Source organism: Falco rusticolus, chromosome 13, assembly GCF_015220075.1.
Source record: "Falco rusticolus isolate bFalRus1 chromosome 13, bFalRus1.pri, whole genome shotgun sequence".
NCBI lineage: Eukaryota > Metazoa > Chordata > Aves > Falconiformes > Falconidae > Falco > Falco rusticolus.
Window position 1 is genome coordinate 10,560,868 of NC_051199.1, and position 24,673 is coordinate 10,585,540.

The 24,673-nt window shown below is 43.1% G+C and overlaps 1 protein-coding gene across 1 annotated transcript; it reads right to left on the reverse strand.

Moving 5' to 3' along the window:
- Positions 1-7,042: 7,042 nt before the first annotated feature.
- Positions 7,043-24,673, reverse strand: AP1S3 (adaptor related protein complex 1 subunit sigma 3). The gene is made up of 5 exons (XM_037406692.1): positions 24,547-24,673; positions 10,899-11,077; positions 9,616-9,724; positions 8,512-8,649; positions 7,043-7,527 (listed from the first exon to the last, which is right to left on the reverse strand). Exons 1-5 carry the CDS (start codon positions 24,655-24,657, stop codon positions 7,492-7,494), a joined length of 573 nt encoding a protein of 190 aa, XP_037262589.1. The 5' UTR covers positions 24,658-24,673; the 3' UTR covers positions 7,043-7,491.

The window sequence follows — 24,673 nt, forward strand, 5'->3', positions numbered from 1 at the left end:
TTGGGCAGTTATATGCTGAACAGGGCTAACCCAGCTGCCATGCTCTCTCAGGGATCAGCTGTCTCCATGTGCTTTTAGCCCTTCCATGCAGTGAAACACTAACAATTCAGGGTAAAAGCATTTGGATACTTTTTTTTCAAGGCTGAGTCCTACATGGAGCACAGCCATGTCTTATTAAACCACACGACCAAGCTCTAGTTCAGCCCTTGCAGTTGCAAGGTGGGATGCTCTGCAGGCCCTGGGCACGAAGCACCAGCACCAGCGACTCCTGCCCAGGGCTGCCCGGCACCAACCCCACCTGCACAGCGCTTTCAGGGTCTGCTGCAGGCTGCACACCCTGCCCTCAGGACAGGCACAGCAGTGCGAGTGCAGCTCCTCTCCTCCACGGGCACCAGGCTGAGCTCCCACACCCACCCGCAGGACAGATGTGCCCAGCTGTGCCTGCCTCGGCACACCTGCAGCACATCACTGACTGCCCCAGCCCTGCTCACCCCAGCACTCCAGCAGAGAAGCCAGGCAAGGTGGAAAACACCCCTTTTGTAATGCCTCACTTCACTGTTTGCCATGGCTTCAACACACACCCAGTTTCGTAATTTCAAGTTTCCCCTCCCCTCCAGAAGACCCCTGCCTGTCCTAGGTGAGCTCTTCTGCGGCTTTCCAGCTGGAAAATGTGTCAAACCCTCCCACCCACAGCCATCACCTGTTGGAATTCAAACAGGCTTTCCTTCTCATTAATTTTATCTCAAAGCATGACTCCGCAGTTGTAATAATGAAGGGAGCTCCCCTTTTTCTACATCTGAAAAAACCCAGCTGTTTCCGCAGTGCTGAGCCCGTCAGGCAGGGGGATTAATTCAAACCTCAAACACGAAGGTAGCTGGGCTGAAGCAGCCCGAGCGATCCTACACGCTTGGAACAGAGGACACCCCGCAGCGCCTGCTGAATACAGGCCTCGTGCACAGCTGTTACGAGCAGTTACAGCGTGTAAGAACAGAGGAGAAAGAGAAAGGAATTATGCTTCTGGGTTTCATCGGTTTAGTTGCTATTTACCTTTTCTGACCACCTACCAAGGACTAGGGTTCATGCAACAGAATCAAGGTTAAAGCCACCCATACTGAAGGCACAGCTGTCCTTGTGCTCCACCACTCAGAACCCCCTAAACCCTAAAAGGCTGCTGCAAAGAGAAACATAACAAAGGTATTTCTGTATCTATGCTCGGTATCACAAGTAGTACTGGGCTTATGTTGCAGTGAAGGAGCTGGCATTAGGAAGAGCATTTCAGCACGGGGGGAGGGGCTAGATTCAGGACAGACGATCCAAGAACGTTTTGGGATCTCCACCAGAGGCTGATTTAAAGAAGTTAGGAAAACATCACTCAGGTACAATCTAAGTGCAGCTGATCCTGCCTGGGACACAAGGATGAAAATATTTCTTGAGGTCCTAGTCTTTCCACTCTTAATCCAGGCTTAAAGATAAATACTAGATTATACATCATGACATAACGTTTTTGACATACTGGTTATTTTCATCATCATTCAGGCAGAACTGTCACGCTAAATGTTGCGGTTTCCTCACAGTAACCCAATGAGAATGAATCAATGTTTTATTATTGTATTTAAAAACAATTTAAAATATGTCATTGCCCTCTGCAGTACCTTTTTTACCAACAGAACGCTCTGTGTCAGTCCTTGCCAAACAAGAACGGATTACCCAAGCCAGTTTTTCCTCTGAGAACAAGGACCACCTTGTCACCGACAACAGACACCAGAAAAAATCCTCCTTCGCCCCAAATGCAGCTGTCAGCTCACAAACCCAGCCAGTTCTTTGTTCTTTTTCCCAGAATATTCCTTTCTTGCTGCATTGTCACAGTGCTCTTTCAGAGCTGTTATCCAGCATAATACTCACCCAGGACCACGTCCCAAGCCCTCTCAAGAAATAGAAAAGAACATATTCTTTCACCTGAAACTTCTCTGAAGATGTTCCTCTGTGATTTGTCATTGTCAGCTCTGCTCAGCCACGCTGACTCCTCGCTGTTAGCTTCCAGAAGGACCCCGAATCGTGATCTCCACAAGGCAGGGAGACTTACACAGCTGCTGGCAATTTATTCATGCAGGAGCCTGGTCCAGAGAGCAGCTGAAATCCGCAGCAAGCTCTAATGAATTTGTCAGCCTGTGTAACTAAGGATTCTACATTCAGTAGTGTTTTTTTACAACAGACAGACAAAATTCACCTTTGTAGGAAAAAACCATCAGCACTCTCTTCTCCACTGCAGAACATGGTGTGTAACGATACACACCGGATTTGGAGCATAAAGCTCCAGAAAAGAGGAAAATTCTCAGCAAAAATTCTACAGAGATGACAGAAGGGTAAAATAAACTTTACCATACCTTCCCTATGTTCCCCCCTCTGCCGAGTACCATACCTTCCCTATGTTCCCCCCTCTGCCGAGCTTCCTTTCAGCACTAGAGACCAGCAATCCTCCCACACTGATAAACAGGGGTAACCAGATTTTTCCACATGGCTATGTACACAGAAATGTTCCCCACCTCATATACTTGGACTATCTTTAAAACATACAGCTACAACCAAAGTCAAAAATCCTCAGCTGAATGACTATCCCCCCTTACTGGGGCATTCCAGACCAGCCACATGTTTGCTTTCAGTGTGTTCTTTCCATGAAAGTTGGACAAATTTTGTAGTGTACTGGGAAAGAGGACAGCAAATAAGATGCTATTTATTTCTAGACAGCCAAAGAATTAGCTCCGAACTATTTTACAGCGTTCTTTGTATGAAAACATGTGGTTACAAGAGCTGCTAAATAAGTAAATAAAAAGACAAGGTTAACTGGACTAGACAACAGAACTTGAAATAACTGTAATTTATGATAATGTATATTGCTGGTTTTCCTTAGGGTTTGCTGAACAATAGTTTCAAGAACAGCTTCTTCCCTTCCCTTAGCCTGGGTCTCATTAGTCATGTTCCAAGGCAACAGGTTTCCATGACAGCAAACATTAAGTTTTGCAGTGCAACCCTTTAAACTAAGCTTTCGCTACTATACTTCAACCTAGCCCAGCTATCTTCACGGTAGAAAAAAAAAAACCTACCCTGAAAAATCCCAACAGACATTTAACTCAACAGATATCTTATTTGTACTATCATCTTGCTGAGGAACACAGATGATGTTGAATGTAGCAGGAATGTCATCAAATTCCCCAGAAGGATGCTTTTACCTGGTCTGAGCTCACAAGTTCTTGGCAACCATCTAAAGCAAAAATATAATGATGTAAGCTGATGATGCAGACTCCATGCTCACAAAGGCATCAGACAGAGTTAATAAAAATCCCACCACAGGGATTAACTGCAGAACTGAGACCTTTGGGTTTACTCATTTTGTGCAGGGTGAGAGCAACATCTCACTCAGGCAGTAGCTGTGCTAACAAACATTTTCAAATGCATTTTCAGTGGAGTAGAATGTCACAGACAGACACAGACAGGAGTTTTCTCTATGAACTAGATTGAGCCTTGTTATTTTGCGGGGACTGCTGATTGAACGTCTCTGGGTATCTTTGAAAGCCTCACTCACACTGTTAAATTCTTCTAATCTTCCCTTATAAACCAATCCCTCCTGACCCCTAATGTACTGTTATTGCACACTGTATTACTCCAACGCAGCACAGTGCTACACAGAGGATAAAAAAAACGTGTTCTCTATTGAAAGGACTGTAAAATAAATTACAAAATAGCAATTCATCTTTTCATAAGTACAGCATTACTCTGTCCAACATAAATTCAGACAGAGAACCATACCTAGACTATACAGTAAGTTTCCGACCTGGGTTTCTGAAAGCACATGGGTTTTTTGTAGGAGCAGCCAGGGGAGGTGTTGAAGATTCACTTTCAGTGGCTTTTTGTTAAACAAAGGCTGATAGGAGGTAACCAAGGTAACCTAAATGCCAAATGTCCTACAGTTATTTGTAAGAATTGACACCTTTTAATGAGCCACAACACTCAGAAATGCATAATGAAAACAGAAACAGAAATTGTAAGAATTCATGAATCCTGTGAGATCCTGCCACTCTTGCCTCTCACACAAGATGATTTGTCATACTTTCAATATCCCTTTTGACATTATTACACTTATTTTTATCCCAGTCTGTCTGTCTCTCTTTAATTGTCATGGTATGTTCAAAGATGTCACAACTCAAGAGTTGCAAATAGTTGCGTGACAGATAACCAGCCCTGTCACAACTGGTAAGCAGTAAGATCAGCGTAAGAATCCTCCAGGCAGAGATGCTAACAAGGAAATAAAAAAGCTTTTTGTTAGATGCAGCTGGCAAAAGCAAGGATGGCAATCAAGGCTAGCAACATGACCACAATTAATGGTTATTTTAGTAACTGGAATTTTGCAAACTAGGACATGCGCTTGAAGCTTGTCAGCGAGGTCAGAGTTTAGATAACCACAAAAGATGTTGGTGAGATCAGGAAAGCTGTTAAGGCACCTGTTTTCTAACACTTTTTTTTAATTATAATTTCATGAAGTAATCTTAGAAAACTTTACATTGAGCATCGCCTAGAATAGTCAGGCAAGTTGAAAATAGAAACATCAACAGCAAACACAAATTAAACGGGCATTAAATGAGAGATTCGTGAACATATACAAAGAGATATGTATCTCCTCCTTTAAGAAAAATCAAAGAACTAAGACACTGAGAGCCAACCATCTTCTGATGAGCTATACTCCACAGTGCACTAACCTATGTAGAGTCCCGTCAATGGCAATGGAGTTCCACAAAGATGGAGGCACAGGGATTTTGACACAGTGACCTAAAGGTAACCTGTAAATAACTGGGTTTCACTTGGGCCTTTTCATTTTTGGACTTTTTCCCTTTGGAGAAAGAACTGAGCTGAACTGCCACTGTAACACCGCTTAGGTGAGTGACCCCTGCCTCACTGAAGGTTGTAAAAAGTATAAATACAAGTTTTATGTTTCCATCCAATCTGTTCTTAAGTGTGCTATACATACAGGCTGACACTTGCAAAAGTCACATTAAGTAACGCTCAACTGCCTACTTTGTGTAGGCAAAAGTAACAGGAAGATGTAGATGCTGCTTAGAGCAGGAATATAATTCAGCAGTTCTTTGGAGTGCTTAACACATGCTTTTCATCCCACTTTGTAGCACAAAGGTGGCTGGCACAGCAGGCATGCCATACTCAATGACCTTGTGCAGTAGGGCAAGGCAACCATACTAATTCTCTCACACTTCTCAAGCTGACATTGGATACATCAGTTTGGCAATACTATTTATTTCAGATGCTAGAATTGATATGGTTGGCATAAGTAATCCTAGCTAATGTATTATTCTTTTCCATAAGGAACTCTTCTCTATTTGAAATGAGAGAGAAAGAAGTCCTACAGCTCTTAGAATGACTAAAAAAAAAAACAGGCTTATGGTATCGTTATTCATACCAAGAGATCTTCTTTTTAGAACTCCTATTTTGATAATACTCCACAATTCAAGCAACATGACAGTTATAAGAGTCAGAGAATCACAGCGTGGCTCCAAAAGAAAAAGAGTAAAAGCAAATGAAACTACTGATGATTTCACTGAATAGAAGTCACTTATAAAAGCAAAGAGCAAAAAGAGCCTCTTTGCACATTCTGAAGTGGCTTCATAATCAATTAAACACTCTACTTCAAAAAACTTAATTTCAAACCATGCGAAAATAATATACAACTCATACAATTTCATTAATTTACTATTAAATGGAATGTCTTCAGAGCTATTAAAAGCCCTTCAGCAATTTCACTATTTTTTCAATGCTGAAAGTATGCCTTTGACATCAATACAGAGAAAACAGATGGATAAAGTAATTTTTAAAAAGAGCAGCACAATGCTATGAACCAGTTTGTCACAGTTTTACTAACAGACCAGATAACACAGGCAGAAAAGCGGGCTGAGAATTAGCAAAGTTGTCATGTTGTCTCAAAGTGCTCCCACCCTCCAAAAAGAACCCCCAAAACCCTTCCCCCCAGGAAGATACAGACAGACAGGAGAGAAAGGAGCAATGAAAAAATCAGAACAAGCATGCAGGACACTTAAAGATCAGAAAAAACCCTAAAGGAAAATACTGACTGTACATTCCAGAAATCAAAGAAAATATGTGGAAGGGAAATGTGAATCAACGCTCAGATCATTCTGGCATATGTCTCTGATAACTTACCTGATTTTTCTATAGGACAGTTTCATGATTTGACAGAGACAAAGCATCCAGCTATGGGTTATGGGCTAGGATAAATTGAATTTCTCTGAGCTTTGAATTCTGTTAAAGGAGGAAATTATCTCTCTAAGGAAGTGTTCAATCAGTTTAGAGAGACCAAATTGCACTGACGGACTTGCAAGTTAACATACCTGGCTCCCCACACACAGCTACAATGTTTTATAATACACAGTAAGATGCACAGCCCAGCTGATTCTTCTCTTTTTCCCTTTATGCAGCTTGCAAAGTTATAAAAGATTGATTAAATTGTCCAACCTTCACAAAAATGGGCCACGCTCAACTACTAGAAAGCTGATCATCCTAATAGGTGTGTGAATTTGGGACAGGAAAACTCTACTGGGAAAGACGGTTATTAGTAGATACCAAAAGATGTAAGAGATTATTTTCACCCTAAAATATCAAAGACTAATCTCTTCAGGATATCTCCTGCTCTCAAGCTGCACACTTCCAAAGGTTGCAGCCTTTGTCCAGGTCCAGGGGATCTGGGAAGGGGACAGCAAAATGAGAAGAAAGACAGAAACAGGCCACCCGCATGCAGCAGCAAAAAGAATACACTAAACCTGGCAGAAGCATCTTGAGCCAACAGTCTTCCTAAGGTGCGAAGTGCAGTCTAGTAGCAGTTGGAGCAGTCCTGCTACCAGACTACAACAGAAAATAGAAGGAAGATAGAGAAAGAAAGAGGCTGGTCCAAAAAGAAGTGTCTTTCTCCTTATACTAGGTGGCTTACATTTTCGAAACAAGCTTGCGAAATCAGGGTCCACAACCATTTGGCTTTTAGAAAAAAAATTATTATTAGAGCAGAATAATCATTACATTCAAAATAATGGACATTTGTACAAAAGTAGAGTCATACGGTCAGCAGTAGACCAAAACTAGTAAAAATAGCTCTTCGAAGTACTGTCAGTAACAGTTTATGATGACAAAACCTGAAGCTAAAAGACATGGTACAAAACAAGTGTTTAGCCCAGCTAGGAGAAGAGAAACTAGACGAAGGGTAGTAACAACTCTGAGAAACTCATCTGTAGAGTAACACAAGTGCAGAATTGTTAAACCCTCTGCTACATTAGCTGACCTTCATCTTCACCATTATACAAACAAACCCCTTCAGTTATTGGGTTTTGGTATTTCTCTGAGGATCTGGCACATTGGGAAGCAATTTCAGGAAGTGCATTTTAGAGGTGCATACAGCAGTTCTCTCTCCAGGTAGTTTTAACATTAAAATGCAGGCTTGTTCATGTACTCTTCCACTGTCTGGGGGAAAAACAAAACAAAACAAAAACTTGATGCATTATAAGCAGTACAGTAATATTCAAACAAATCCTCTCGTCCTCTCTGAAGACAGTTGTAATTTTGCATGGAATTAATTAACTAAAAGGTAGAAATAACTCTGCTTTAAAAACCTTTCAGAGCATTTTAGAATCTGCTCTTCTAATCGTGGCATCACGGTTGTGGCCAAACTCATCACATCCAGCTGGCCGTTGTACAAAGCTGGTGTAGTTTCACGTGCAAATGCCAGACCACTGTGAAAAACTGTTGGACTGACATAGCGTGCCCCTAGTTACTTCTACCAGCATGCTTTTCTTCCAGCATTAAAATGGGTCCTTCGCTACCCAGGAAAAAATGAAGTAAATCCATCACATTCAGCTGCTTTTGCCACTCCTGGCTCAATGGTACAAGTTACATTACAAGTTACAACAAGAGAATTCCTGCAGGGTTCTGAATAAAGTTACATATCTGTGCCCTGCAGAAAGACTACGAAGGTGTTATGAATGAAACTCGTTTGCCAGCAAGAACTTTTGCCCATGTTAAGTGTTAACAGTAGGTCATCTGTTTCCAATGTATTAGTGAAACAGAAGAGATTCTTCTGTATCCATATATATGTACGTATAAATGAAATATAACCTTAGATTATGTTCTCATATTATATAAATATCTTAGATACATCTTAAGCTATTTCTTAATATAATATCCAAGAAATTCTAGCAGTTAAACTGCAAGAGAGCATTATATAAAGAGCCTCCAGACAATTCCGCAAGATGCAAGAGGGTTGAATTGAAAGCTTATATAACTGCTACCTTGACTGCACTGTTGTACCTATTGAAACTGGACGTAAGACACATTTGGATAATTAAATACCAGAAGTGCTTAGCTGTATTTTAAGCTCCTGTCAAACAAGGAAGATGAAAGAAGGCGGAGGAAGATCAGGGGTTTGCCTTTTGTTTTCCTCTGCCTTACCTCCTGCAACATGTCAGAGTCTTCTATGGCTTTCACTGCAGACCTCTTTGAAGTTTCTTGAACTTCTCCACCGATTACAAACTCATCAAGAATAAAATAAGCTTTTTCAAAATTAAAGATAATATCCAGCTCGCACACCTGCCAGAACAAAAGGACACCCCACATTTAAATAATTTTTACAGCATTATAAGCACTACTAGGCCAAAAGTTGTAAGATGATCAAACTTATTCAACATATCCACTCTTGTGGCAAGTAGCAGGGTAAAGAAAGATACTGCATATTCTGTAATATTGCAGCTTCTGCATGTATTCTCTTCACATATATAGCCTATACTTACAGCAAAGATATTCCACTTACTATATTTTATACAATATATTACATTCATAGTAGTTTTCAGAGAACAAAGCTGACTTCCTAGCCCACTAACCTTGTAATAGGTCTTACATAGCACTTGTAATATGGGTTACACATGTTCATGCAGCTTCACAGAGCAAGACAAAATCCCTGCCCTAGTGATCTTACAGTCACGGACCACTTTTTTGTTTTGAGGTGGTACAAACGGCACAGTGATTTACATAAGAAATGTATTAAGGTAGTGGGAACAATTTCAAAAATGTTCATAGAAAAGATGGGTCTCCTGCAGTCTTCTAAGACTTACTGAAAAGACTTATTTGGACCTTCTTCAGGTCTTTGCTTTAAAAAAACCACCCACTTTATCTTTTTCCTCTTCATATGCCCTTAATTGTTACACAATATTGTGAAACAAACAAAATGAGCATATCTGAAGATGTCAGGAGAGAGAATCAGAGTACACTCACCCAGGGTTTTTTAAAGTAATTTTCCTCAAGCTTTCCCCTCAAATTCTATTCCAAGACAGACATACCAAGCACCGAGATTAAATTGGGAGGGGGGAAAGGATAAAAAAAAAATATCTTATGATAGTTTCAGCTCTATTTTATAAAATATTCTAATAATTCATTTCGCTCTGGATTAAGAGAGTCTACAAGTTAAGCAGTGCAGATGGAAACATGAAGCAAAACACCTTCAGACAACGGTTTATCAGACAGCCAGGAATGGAGTTCAGGGGAGAAAGTGAAACCTACGTTTCCAAAGTATCTGTCCAGAAGCTCTACGTATCGATGAACGACCTCTAGTGTCAGGAGCTCATTGTCTTGGTCTTCTATTGCACAACAGAAATATAAACTAGCATACCTAGGGAAACAAAGGCAAAACCATGAGTGAACAGCTATGCAAATGACAGTTAATGTCTATCTGGTCTCTAAAATAATCATTTTCTTTCATTCTTACAATGTCCCAGAGAACGCTTAAAAAGATCAGATAATTTAAACAAATTCTTAATTTAGTTAGAAAAACAAACTCCACCCTTGGCAAAGTGGGATACCTCCAACACCGGTCTTAAAAAAAAAACAGTAAATCAGCAGTACTCTAAGGTCTCCCTCAGCTGCTGCAACAGCACTACAGTAAGTGGGGTTAATTAATGAGTTACTGCTCTTTATTAAAAAATAAAGGCAAAAACCAAGGTGGAAGGAGTTACATCCCAGCAATCCTGCTGGCTATCAAGTAACTGACAGTGTTTTACATAGGGCCTGAAAGCATGAAACTGCTTAGACCAAGCAATCTTCACAACTAACTTGCAGCAAAACTTTATGTTTAAATCAACCCAAGATGGGAGTAACGATCTACCTCAACTCTCTGGTGCTGTGGCTGGAAGCCCAACTTGTCACAGCATCTGATCAGATGTTTATATCCATCGCTTCACAGCATGGAGCACCATTTTTGCTAAATGGGAGATGCCGCTTAATTTGTACAGCGTGCTATACCTTAATGCTACTTTTGTTTGCTCCAACTTTACATGAATGAACAGGCAGTTAATGCTAAGCATCCTGTAACTGGGGTCCAGTGATCGGTTTGGAAAAGGAAGTGTAAATTAACACTTTCCAGAGGAACATATATTTCAGACAAAATTTGACAAAATGTTGAAAGTGCCTCAGAATAGCTCCTGCAGCCTCCTGAAGAGCCTGATAAAGCTCAGCATGCATCTCAGCAGGCTACCTTGGGGAATTAGAAGGAGCAGTGAAGCCTAAAGCCTTCTCACAGAATTTCAAGCACCAATACTTATTATGTTACTCCCATTTCTCTCCTTTAACTGATTGTACAAGTATTTTGCACCCCACAATTTACCCTGCCGGTTTATCTGGGGACACTGTGCTGGTATACACAGATCACTGATGGCAGGCTCTGACTAGCTTAGTCTAGCACTTAAGGTTTTGTTTGCTGCTTTTCTTGAAGAAAGCCTTTATTTTCCCTCTTCTGGCACGTTATTTATATGAATAGTAATCATACGTTCTCACAAAATTACTCACACCTTTTGTAAACAAGCTTGAGGTCTTTCCAGTCAACAAAACTACATGTTTTTTGATTGCGAGACAAAATAATCTGAACAATTTCTCGAATGATCTTTTTCTTCTCTTTATCAGGTAGCGTCGTATACCATTTCTGAAGCCTTAACTTCCCCTGCCGACTGAACAGCAGTATAAAGTGTATCTAGAGTAAACAAAGCAACATGGTTAACACTGGGGCCACAGCCAGAGAAGAGCATTCCTCTGCCCCACGCCGGAACTCTGTGAAATCCTAGCGAAGGCATCTCCAGCCCTGACATGATGTCTGGACGTGGCGTCAGTGAGGTCTGGGGGAGGCTGAGCGGGGCAGCAGAGATCCCTCTTCTCTCCTGTTTCTTCCCCAGGCAGCTCTCTCCTCTCTGTGAGACCTCTCCCCTTCGCACCCTCTTCCACCCGACCTTCCCCACCTCCTTCCTCACCTCGTGCAAACAGCAGCTTTGCTTCCTACTCTACCACTTCCATGGGGAACGGGAGGAGCATCACCACTTTGCAGTTGTGAGAAGAGCCTCCTCCAGCAAGATTAGACACCTTAGTGAAGGGAATAAAGACTTATACACAACAAGGCTAGGGGCTAGGGAGACCAAGAATGCAGTGTGGCACAAGACCAGAAACACGAATACCTAGATAGTAATCACTAATTTTGGTATTGATCAATCTCAGGTCACAAACAAAGCAGCACATTCCTAGAAGAGGCTATAAGGAGCAGAAGAAAGCAACTGCTTTGGAAAGGGAGCTTGACTAGTTTTACTAAAGAAATCACCAGATTATGAAACACAGATGACTATGATGACAAAGGACAGACCTCAGTGACCAAGTATGTTACATTAAATAAAGCATAATATGTACACTGTTCTAAAATTTCAAATTTAAGTCTAGTCATAATTTTCCACAGTTTGGCCCATGATTTTTTCATGCTTAGCGTTAGCAGTATTATTGAAATACAGAAGTGCTCACTTTCAAATGCCAGTTGGCTTTTGGAAGAAAAGTATCAATTCACATTTATACAAATGCTTTTATTAGCAGATTAAAATAAATGACCATACTAAGTCTTTAAGCAGTACAGTAAGCCATCTACCCATAGCATGGCAATGGCTTTAAGAATGCAGGAAATCTATTTGAGGATGACATCCATCTCAATGGGACACCATCTGTCAAATGGAAAAAAACCCACAAACCAAAACCTAGCAGGGATAGAGATGCTTCCAGTGGCTGAAGACACTGTGAACTGCCCTGTTCCTGACAGGCATCCCCATCGCTTTTCTCACCAGTAGCAATGCCTGAAGGCCAGGGACCTGCAGGAAGGATGTCTAACCGTAGTCACGGCCATGTCACCATGACAGGCACACCACCACCTGCCCAAGCAGAGGCAAGGCTTCCTCTGATGCTGGGTGGACCAGGGAGAAGCACAGCTCATTTTCCTCATTTGTTCCCAGTCCTTGCGAGCCCCCCAGCAGAAGAGCTGGCAGGTCCCTTGACACATCCCATTCCCATTCGCCTAGCCTTACCCTTCCCTATAGTTTCCCAGTCTACACCCTAATCCCTTCTCCCTCTTTTCTACTCCAGCTTATTGCTGCACCTTTACTTCCCCATTGCTCCATCTCCCCAGTAAGGATTAAAGTTAATGTTCACTATTACTATCAAGATTAAAATGCAGGTTTCTATAAAGACAAAAATCATTCTACGCTCTGGTAAAGTCCAAGCAGAGGAGTATACCAGGGAAGCTTCTACATAAAAGAAAAAAAAGAAAAGCTACCGATTTTAAACAAAGCAATCATTCATAATTCAGAGCCACGCTCTAGCTCTTAAGTCACATAGTTATTGAGTAATCCAGAGATAAGAGTTCTGACTATACTGAGAAAGACTTTAAATGTGGGATCATTTTAAGGAAACGTGGACTGTTTTATTCATATGTGCCTGTGGCAGGATCTACTGGTGGAAATATGGCTCTTGCCATCATTAGTCTAATGTGCTTGATAAAATTACAAGGATTTTGTAGCTGCCTTGTATTGAGTCCTATAATACTCTCCAGATGAGCTTGCTAAATAAAAATTATGCTGCCAGCAGTACACATGGCCTGATTACAGTGAAGATCAAAGCACCATGCTCTTGCCTTTCTCTGTTCATATGACCAACTGGGTTTTGACAACATTCCAGCTGTCAGGGTTACCCCGGCCCAGTAGATGAAGGGACAGTACTTAGTGTCCATACACTTGGTCCGCTGAGAGGAGCTGAATGAATGAATGAAAGACTACTTTGCGTGCTGCACAGCTCATTAACTCCAAAGCCTTTGTAAAGGTGAGTGTATTTTGAAAAGCAGGGCATAGGTCCTGCACACAAGAGCAGAAGGTCAGTGGGTGTCCATTTAAAAGTAACGAGGCACAGGTAGCAGCTATTTGATAAACAAATTTCTAGAAATATGGTGGATCAGATAGGAAAGGGTGATTAGATTTGATTGACAATGCAGGGAATTAGTCAATGAATTCCTATCAAAAGCTGGCAGCACGGTCAGCATAACAAGGTCGTGCAGTTTGAGAGATCCTCAGGAAGAAATGTGTTTGCCTGCCGTGCTTCAATAGGGGAAGACAATGAAGGGGTGTTCTGGTTTGGGTTCAGCTGTTGGACCCAACAGACCTTAACTCTGAGTGCCTGCAAGTAATCCATGTATGTGCACGAGAGCAGCCTTATGCCTCTAAAAGGTTAAATACCAGCAAGCCAGGGAATTACTGTGAATATTATCACCATTTTCTGCTGATTAGTTTACTTCAGGGTGTTATGCTTCACCCATAGGAAAGCTGGCTGCTCTCCATTTAAAATTGCTTTGAAAACTCCACTGTTTCTTGTAACGATGCAGTTGATGTTTCACCACCCCTTTCATGAGCAGAAGGAACATTCTTTGCAATCAGAAAATACCCATTAACACACTTTTAAACGCATCAAGATTTGTACACAAGTTTCAAAAATCCCACTTTTGGGTCTCCTATCCCACGTTGCTTCATATACAGAATATAACTGCATACCTCATAAGGCGATTTTACTATTATAGAAATATATACAGCTAGAAAACAGGTAAGAGCTTCTACCGTAGCCCATTTCTAATTTTACAGTCTGCAGTAAAATAATGTGCCCTGAAGCCTAGGTATGTATTACCGGCCAGCTCAGAGCTCCTGTAACAAAATAATGCACTAGAAAGCTGCAGATACTTAGAAAATACGGTAGGCTTTTTTTCTCTTTTGACTCTTCTTCCTTTTCCTAAATTCCATTCAATTTGGGAAACTCTCTAAGAGGTAAATGTTGTTACATTCTCAAGAGGTTAAATGGCTTAATTCCTGTGTGAGCATCTCATTGCTATAGACAGACATTGTTTCAGGCAGTTCAGCATCGCTCTGCCCAGCCACACAGACACAGTGCGACACACCACATTCCCCACTGCCCCAGCTCCCTTGTTACAGCTCACTGGAAAGATGCCGACGCATCAATAAACCTGGAAATGTTGAAGAACTGCACAAACACAAATTAATAGCTCATTTGTTCCTTGACTGGGAAAACCTATTTGCTTTCCTATAGTGCTAACGGTGAGATGGATGTTGATTAAGGAATTTTTGGTTAGTTTTCAGCAGCCAAACTACGAACAGAGGTAGATTATCCTGGTTTTAGGTTTTACTCATCTTTAAAAGTTCTAATTCCAGAGGAAAACAAAGGCAAATGACTTGCTTCAAGCAAAATACCTTTGAAGCAGAGTGCTTGATTTCTTTTGCTTCCATTCTAGGGTGTGCTGGCTGTGACTAACAATCACCAGACCCAGGGGCGATGCCAGTGGGAATATTTAGGTCCAAGCCTGAGTGGGTCGGGATGAGGAGTGCAGTTCCTATGAGAGCATCGGCTGCCTTCACATGAGGAGTCTGTAGGAGACAAGCTTTGGTCTGGGAGCTGAGTGTAATTTTATTAGCCTGTTTTACTGAATCAGACCCAACCACCTACAGCACTATGCAAAATTATCTCCACAAACGTCAGTAAGTAGCCTAAATGACTGCATTTTGTATTTGTAAGCCATAATTTCCTAGTTGGAAAAATAGTTGTTTTTTTAAATCAAGCATTTAAACCGGACTTCTAAACCTGAATTCTATCCCCTCCTCATGCATTTCTGAATCAACTGCAGCTGTAAGTTGTGTAACAGGTCAGAAACTTAGAAGGCCTTTTGTTTCATCCAGATCTACAAAACTGCACCAGTGTTAACAACCACCCCCCTTAGTTTCAGGGCTACAAAAAACTTTCATATGAAATAATTTAGCAGTAAATAGACCACACACTGAAAATGCAAAATACAGAAGGTTTACATGTTCATAAAAAGCAAATATAAAAGATGTATGTAAAATGCACAATTGATACTTTTTTTTCCCCACCTTCCTTGGGAGACCTTTCTCTCCTTTTGCTAATGGGCTGCCATGGTCTGAGAAGTAGCTCACCTAAGCCTGTCTCCTAGACTGCTCCCTGCCAAGACCAGAGGTCCCCTTCGTGCAGCCTTCCCCAGTGTGCAGCCATTTCGCACTCCAGACCAATCAAACACTTTACAGTTGGCTCACTGGTTTTGAACTGCGCTCATTTGTTGCTTTTACAGAGGTTTTAAAACTTTATCTGAACTCCAACATTTAGTACAACTGCCTAAAGGGCCCCAGACTTTAACATATACATACAGAACAAACCACCTGTAAGGGTATCAAAAAAGACTGCCACGTGGGTAGGCAAAGCAGCTTTCCTGACTCCCAGAGTCATTTCTCCAGTTTACTGTCCAATGACATAAACATGTAAAAGATGCCACACTTCTTCCTGTGAGGGGAACTCCAGGGGTCAACGCAGCAAGGCTCTAATTCACCCGGCTGTGAGAGGAATGAGCACTAGAAATGCTGCTTCTCCTCCTCCTGTAATTCAACCTGCATAACCTGTTCTGTGGCATCTGGCTGCTCCAGGTCCCTCCATGGGAGAGGACAGGGAAACAGGAGGACTCCAAGGAGCCTACGGGGAGGGATGGCAGAAGAGATGGCAGCTGGAAGACTGAAAAAAAAGAATCCTTCTCTTTCCTGGGTGCTTGGTTTGGGCAAGGATTTGCTTGGCTAGGCAGCTCTGTCACTCCAGCAGCATTGGGTTTAGACTCTGCTCCAGTTGTAACCTTTTGGAATTCAGTTAAATCCCTCCCAAATCAAAGTCACCTTTATAAAAGAGAAAGATTCCTGAAATTCATAAGTTAACTAAAATTTGCAATTAGGAATTACTATCCTGAAACAGACAGCTTGGCAGAACTTGGAAACTTAGGTTTTCTTTAAAAGCTTTCTTTTTAAGCCTGCTGCTGCCAGTAGGGGAACAGGCAACGTATGACATACTAATAAAGAAAAACTGATGGACCACATAAAAAGGGAAGTGGGACAACAAAAGCCACACCTTTGGCTGATGGCGTGCCAACAGCTGCCGACAGAAACCTGGGGAAAACCAGCCTGACTGGCTGTACTTAGTGGAGAGGAAGCAACTTTTTTCATAAAGTTCTTTTCACTTATTCTGACTCCCTTGAAGTCTGCTTGATCTTCTGGCACTGTTTTAGTCGAGTTCATATTCTGCTTATCTTTTACTATTTTTCATTCTTTCCTCCAAATGAAAGAATGTATTTCCCAACATCGACAGGTGTCCAGAGTTTTTTTATTAGTATTTATTTCACATTACATCTGAAAATGAACAAACCTACCTTCATGAAATTGTTTCTTTTAAAAAGTATGAGCATCCAAATTATCCGAAGAGGTTTTTTTCTCCAAAACATTTGAAGAATAAAAAAAATTCATTTCAGTGTTTGCTTTGTTTAGTGGTTTTTTTTAAGGGAGGAAAGTAAATACTGACTTTTTTTTTTTTAAAAAAAAAAAGAATAGCTATACTGTGAACACACAGATGGCTTGGAATGCCAGGTGTTTAAGGGGAAATGAGAAGGACATACTGAATGGACAACTACTGACCTAATGTATTAACAATCTAGCTACATCAGGAAAAGCCAGAATAACAACACGCTGAAGTATTTCGGTATTCTGCTGCTGCACGGAGTCCCCATCTGGCTACTGACCTTTAATACATACACTCTGGGATTTTAGGGACTTTTAAAGCAATTATGTAAAATCCAGAACAGGCTACTTTATTGAAAATATTGCCTTCCTTGTTTACTCTGTTAGTCTGTTATTCACAGCCACGCAGAAGCTGACAGGTATTTGTTAAATACCGTAGAATCTCAGCTTTAAAAATTCAAATGCATATTCAGTCCGTATGATTCAAGCAAATAAGAAAAAAAGAAAATAAATGAAAAACCTGCAACACAAAAATACCAAAGTAGCTGCCCAACTGGCACAGAATTCTGTCTCACTTAATCTCCATTAGGAACATTTCTGAACAATTTCCCCTAAACAATACATCCAAAGTCCATGCAATAAAAGCTGTGCCAGATCATTACAGGCACACGTGACTATAGTTACACATTGATTTTATGCTTTTCGTGATGCAGAAACTGCCCTTATCTTATTACTGAAGATTTTAAATTGACCAGCATTCTAGTATTTAAAGGATATTTACACCATATAATATTGATCCAGGCAACAACCTTCTTGAGAGCCTCACTTGAGTTAAACAAAACTATAATCAAAACACTACAGCTGATCTCAAGTTCTGAATCAAAACCATCTTGAAGCTCCCTGCTCCTGATCCCTACCTAAGGATGAGAAAACAATGCTCAGGCCCCCGCAAGCTCCCTCCAGCTCTGTTCCTGTTTATCACTGCCTCTAGCAGGTCTAGTCCTCCTGACCTTGGCTCATTTCTCATAACCCAGCAAAATTCCTTCAACAACCACCTCCCTACAGTACAGGCATGCTTGGGTCTCCTCCTCGCAGGCTGCTGGGCATCCCACCAATGGCGAAGCTGGGTTTCCAGCACCTCTCCAAAGAGGACAGACAGCACAGCTTTCCAACAGAGCTCCTAAGATGTAGATGCAGGCAGCGACATCCAGTTTTTACAGAGGATAATTCGTCTCAGTTTTCTTAAATCCGTGATTTTTTTTATTCCCACAAAGTGGAATTACCCCAGTTTCTAGGCAATAAGCAAGAACAGGTCCAGGCAGGGAGTTTGCACAAAACCTTCCCCAAACTTCACCAGTGGAGAGCAGGCCAGTGACCACACTGCAGCTGCGTGAACCAGAGAGACAGCACTCACATCCTCAGCCTTGGCTCCAGGGACAGACAGCTGCAGGGACACCAGCTGGCTGACCTTACAGAAAGCAGCACAATTTGAAGACATTCAGAACAATTATTAACCAGGTAATCACATCCTTCTACCTCCTGTGTTCTCAGAGGTGTTTTTATTTGTTTATACGCTTTTGGGAGGCAGTGGAAATCTTCATTAGGTTACTATTAGCAGGAGGAGACCAGGGTAGAGGCTGAACAAGCTGCCAAGAACTACCTCTAATTCGCTATAGCCCCAGTGTATTTTACAGTCACAAGAAGCTGTTTTCCCAGCCTGCTACTTGGACAGCCGGTGAAGAAACAGAGCTAAAATCTAGCCCAATAGACTCTAGCAAAAGGTGCAGCCTCTTTTATTTTAATTTCCCATTTGTCTTATCAGGTATTTGCAAAGCCCTGCTATGTGAAGGCACCATGATGCCCTTCCCTTGCCCCTGAGCTTTCAGGGAGCAAAGTTAAAGAGCTTTGCTCTGGGCCAGGGCAGGCACACGAGAAGGTGATGCGTTTCCCTGGGGCCTCAGCCAGCTGACATAGTGCTTCAGCCCTGGGAAGGCCATGTCTGGCGGCACAGGAACACTGCAGGTCTGCAGCAGTCTCACACCCATTCCTCCAGCTCCCAACATAGACACTCAAGGAAAACTCAAGCTCTGAAAGGACCAAAGATTCACATGAGTTAGGATGACATTCGTGAATGACTCTGAAAGCGCACTGGAGTAATTCTTTTGAAACACTGCAGCGTTCCACTTAGGCACTTTCAATAAACTCTTGGTTTTCCCTTTTAAAATGGCATTTTTTTTTTCATTAAGGTAAAGAACTGACATGGACTTAACCTAAAGAAGCAACCGCTGTTTACAGAAGAAAGGGCCAGAGCACAGGATCTCACAAAATGCTTTATGTTGGCCCAAAATTTAGCCTCCAGAATGACAAAGTGTATGAAAAATTAATTCTGCTATACATTGGGTCTTGTCACGAGACTCAGAGGAAAGGAAATGCTTTAGGTCCTGTTCCTTCCCCATCCCCGTCTCCTGAGCCTGGTGGCTGTTGAGTTGTGAGTTTAACGCAGCCATGTAGCCATTCCCATGGCTTTTCCAGAGCTCAGAGCAGACGGGCAGACACCCACCCAACACTTCACATGTTCTACTTCCAGCATGCAATGTTGCAAGACAAAAGGCACAAACTGGTAAATTTCTGCATTTTCTTCAAACAAAAATGATTCTTTTTCTCATTCTTTTGCACTATGTGTCTATCGCTTGCCTCAGGGAACTAGGCAGAGGGACATGATCATCATACAGGGGTTCCTGCACTGGTTAATGGGCCATCGAGAACTGCAAGTGTCTGAGCAAAAACTACCGTCAAGCTCAAGCAGCAAGGCAGCAACAGGCATTTACCGGCTGGTGAAGAGGGATTTTAATGCCCTCTCTTCCCTTCTCAGGTCTACACAGAGAATAGCAAATGGACATCCTCACAAATTCTGCAAGTTAGAGAAGAAAAAAAAAAAAAAAAAGACTGGTGCATGGAGTACCTAGGGTTATATCTGTCATATTAAGAAACATAAATCCAGGACATACTAGGCCAGAAAGACATGTCTGGCAAGAAAGGCACGTCAAGCTTGCCTTAAACCATACAAATGTAAATTTTCTTTTCCCGTCCTACCCCGGTGACTCTGCATGCTATATTCCTACTTGCAAATAAAACACCATTTGAGCATGACTGGACCCTGCACCTCTCTAAACTGCAACATCTATAAAACACAAAGGCCCAGAGTTGGCCCCTCAAGAAAGCAGATACCCAAAGCAGCCAAGGAAATGCATGTGACAGCCTTTAGAAATAGGACAGTAGGGAAATGAAAGGGAAATGAATGGGCAGGGATGGTAATTAGCAGTTGTACATATGTGATACAGAAAGAATTCTTTTTACAGGAGCAGTACGGTTTTAATTTAGGCATCACTGGAAAGACTGCTACTGGCTCACATAAATGCCTGATGTATATGCCAAAGCATAAATCTTGTAAGTACTTTGGGGAGGAGCAGCTCTACCTGCCCTCTCTGACCCATCAGTTTCCTCAATACTTTCACTGTTTTGTCCCTTGCACATAACTGATGCCTTCAGAAGGCAGAAGATCTACAGGATGGTTTATAAAGCACGGGATTTTGAAGTAATTAAAGAAAAGCAGCAAACATTTTACATGGCTCACATGCTTGGCAGCATTTTCTTGCCTCCTCATAGCCACCGCTGCCCATTACTCCTCTAGCTCTCTCCCTCCATTTGCCTACCTCAGATGCCATGGCTTTCTCCAAAGCCCTCCAGGCACTTCACATCCCAGTAATGCCTGGCTCTGAGACAAGCCTACAGTTTTCTTATTTGTGAGTGAAAATATATAAAATGACTTAAGCAAAGAATCATCAGATGATCTATCATTTCTTCCGCTTTCCAGAAATGAGCATATTACCCAGAGACAGTAAAGTGTGCATCGCAATGACTGCACAGCCAGGCAGTCCAGCGCGGTCTCTAGTACAACAGTGACTCATGACAGTGAGTACTTGAGACAGACATGCAAAACTGGAAGAGGATCACATCGACAGTCAGAGATTATAGACTTCCTGAGAAGAACCCCAAAAAAACATTTTTCCTAGCAAATCCCACAAAACGGTATTAAAAAGTCCAACTGAATGGCAGGGAGTAACTGAATGCCAGATGATGGATCACCTCCTGAGCAGTACTCTGATCTGAGCAGCTTCCAGAAGGGGACAGCACAAGTAACAGGGCATGTGTAAAACCATTCTGGTAGTCCTGTCTCCAGGAATCACAGGTTTAAAGATTCAGGGCCAGAATCAGGATCCAGACAACGCACCTATGGACCCATTCTCTAAGAAATGCCAAACCACTAGGACACCCACAACACCCTTGGCAGTAGATTAAAAACATTCATCTACACTGTGTGAAAAAGCATTCCCTTTTGTTTTCTTTACATTTAGTGCCTAAAAATTTCACAGGATGTATCCTGACTCTTCTTGCAGCAACCATTCTTTGTAGCATTCATGATTTCACGCATTTCTATCACCTCCCCTGCAGTCATCTCTTTCCAAGCTGAAAAGTCTGTCTACTCAGAATCTTCTAAATAGGATGCCATTGCATTACCATTATCTACTCCCACAGTAATAGTTCACTACAAGATAAACAAAGAAATACCACACGGACTTTTCTTTTTCATGTAGAACACTGCCTAAAACAACAAGAATCATCCATTTGTAATTTTCTCTCCCTCCCTCATCTATTCTAATCTGCGCCCTTCTTGTCTTTCAGAGGTAAATGCCTAGAGGCAAGGTTCATTGTCTTTGCTAGACCAATACACAGCTGTATTACAGAGTGGAAAAAAGCAGTTAATTCTTTAACCTGTAGACAGTAAGTTCCGTGCAGCACTGAAAACATTTTGCAGATCTGTGTCTAGTTTAACAATTACGGACACTGAGACTGTTAGTGATTCAGAATAGCTGAGAGTTCATTTCAAAACACCGGGCAGGTGTCAGTAGCTGCAGTCGCTTCAACTAGTATTTCCACCCAAGCTTCTAGATCAGTGACTGGTATCAAATGTCTCGCTAAGTGGAAACAGTGCTTGCCAACTCCTTTTCTATTCAGGCCAAGTACATTTTTAGAGCCCCTGTGTCAATGGGATTCTTTTGATCTTCTTCCAGGGTTTCAGATCACGCTCACAGGTACTAATTTTTCTCGGTGTACTGAAAAGCAGCACAGGTAGGAGGGAAGCAGACCCTTTACTACGCAAGCACCAGTCCTGCACTGGTAACACTGAGGTGGCAGTAAGATCAAGGTGTTGCAACACAGGCACGAAAGACTAAAGCAACATGTGTCTTTGGGGAAAGAGTTTTCTCCTATGTGCTCTCTCTCCGCTCTTCGATTTTGTTGAGACAGCAATCCTTCAGGACGTGTTTCTCTGCTGCACCCATATATGTGTCAGGGAGCAGAATTTAGTCTCTTTTCTAAAAAGTCTTTTTTTTTTTTTTTTTTTTAACATGTCACAAAGCAGCAGCCAGGCAGAAAAGCTGTCTTTCTCATCAGGATGTGAAGTTAGCTTTGCTAAACAGACTCTTTCCTGAAACTTCCTTGGAAATCTGCAATACAGCAAGCAATCAAAACAACCCACTGGCTAAGATACAGTACCATCTGCACAAGTACCTTCCATTCAGATCTTAAAATACAGAAAAAAGGTGGCAAGCACAACTGTGTCATTCCAAGCTAGAGGAGTGGATCTACGAAGAGTTTAAATGACCTGTTGAAAGTTCTTCGCTCATGAGCCTGAGTAAGGCTTATTCTTGGTTTGTCATCCAGTAACCCTTATTTCTTGACACGTAACTTAGCGTAAACAATTCCTTCACAGAGACTGGATGACAGACACAGTAATTTTAACCAAAAGAGTACCCTGACAAAAGCACCCTTTCAACAGCACTCGTTAATAAAATTATTAACTGTAAGAATGCACACTCACCCTATAAAATTATAACCATCAATACAGTAGATCGTCTCCAAATTGTCAATAAGCAGCGCTCCCCCGGGACCATCATGAGTGCTTTGAAAACTAGCATTTATGGAGCGCATGTATCAGGGAGAGTTCTGAGATCAGCTTCCCTGAAATCTGCTCCTGTATTTACTGATCTTCAAGGGCAAAATAGGAACTCTGGTTGTTTACACAAGCTTTACCCGAGGGAAGTGACTATGTAGGGCCAGTCTCGGGGTGTAGCCGTAAAGATTATATCTATATGGGGACTTAAGGTGTGCAGACTGCATTGCCATCTGTAAATTCAGTACTATACATTTCTATTTGCAAACGTAATGACAGGTCACCTTTCTAAATACACTAGACTAACACATATTTAGCATTCTGGCTAAGCCACTGAAAAGCAACAACATAGCTCTGCCTTTGAGGATAGAGACAAACAACAAAGCTTGGCCTCCGATGAAGGAGTCGAGACTTTGACTTCTGTTCAGCTGCACTGACAGTAACTGGTATCACGGATGCACACAGTAGGCAAACTGTGCAAGACAGCAGCTCAGGGCACGCTCGCAGAACCTGCCCCAAGTCTGAATTATCAGGCAGTAAGATGGTTTCTCAATTAAGAGGCATCACTGACCACCTTACTGCTTGACAGCCCACAGTCCTCCTCAGGGAAAATCTAGCCATTATTCTGAGGATATTGGTCATCACGCTTAACAAACGAGAATAACCATGGCAACCTTTTCTGATCCCAGCAAACCACCACCAAGCACAGCACTGGAGAGCTGAAACGACAGGATCCTGCCTGTCAGCCCTTACACCTGGAGGGCTGCTGCCCCCTTCCAAGCTGCTGCTGCTGCCTCTGCCCAGCCATGGAGCCAGGTCACACACGTGGCTGCCAACAGAAAACGTACAAGGAACTGAAGCAGACCCAGCGGGTCTCTCGGACACGTCACTTGATGGAAAGGCAGCACAAAGCTCCTCTGACCCCCATGAGACCAGGTAGCTGAGCAAAGGCACCGCTGGACGCTGCGCCCACTTACCTGGCACCAGGGAATACAGGTAGGAAAAAGCTCTTCCCAATGTGCCCATCACAAGAAAACCCACTGCCTGACACCACCTTGCTCTGACAGAAGAGCCAGACAAAGGACAAGAGATCCACACAAAGCCACACCTGATCTTTCTCCAGGCTCTGGAGCTGAGCTGATCTGCACCCCGGCTCCTCAAGTTACAGGAAGGCTGCAGGAAAGCTCTCTTAACAGCCTTGTTTTCCTGGTTGGCTACAAACGGCTGTCGGCGTGACCCCAGCTCACCCCGGGGCCAGAAGACAGACAAGGAAGGACCAGAACTTTCATTCCTGCAAAGGTGCAACCCTCGCCCCAAGCCCCCCGGCCGGTGCGCTGCGGCCCCAGCAGGCAGGCTGGCACGCACGTCCTGCACAACACGTTGTACCTCTGTTAAGAGCCAACTCAGATTATTCCAGCAGGATGATTTTTCACTGAAATCCAAGTTTCTTTCCCCCAAACACAAGCCGGCCGCTGGCGCCCCGTCCCGGGATGCGCCCTGCCGCAGGCACGGCGGCCCGGAGCCCGGGGCAGCGGCGCGGCCCCACAGCGCCCGGCCCCACCATGGGGCTGGCCCCTGGGCGCCGAGCCGGCCCCGCGCAGGGTCTCCCCCGGCCGCGGCGGGTGCAGGAACGCGGGCCCCGCCGGACCGAGGGCAACGGGGGCAGCCCCGCTCCGCCCTGCCTCCAGCCAGCCCCGGCGGGGGAAGCGCAGAGAGCGCCCGCCGAGGGGGGCTGCGGCACCCGGGCAGGGGTCGGCAGCAGCCGCCCGGCCCCGGCACACTTACCATGGTGCGGCGGCGGCACGCTGGGAGCCGGCCCGGCCCGGGTGGCTGCCGGCCGCCTCCCTCCCGCCCTGCCTCCCTCCCCGCCCCGCGCCAGGTGAGGCCCGGCCGCATCGCGCCTTCCCACAAT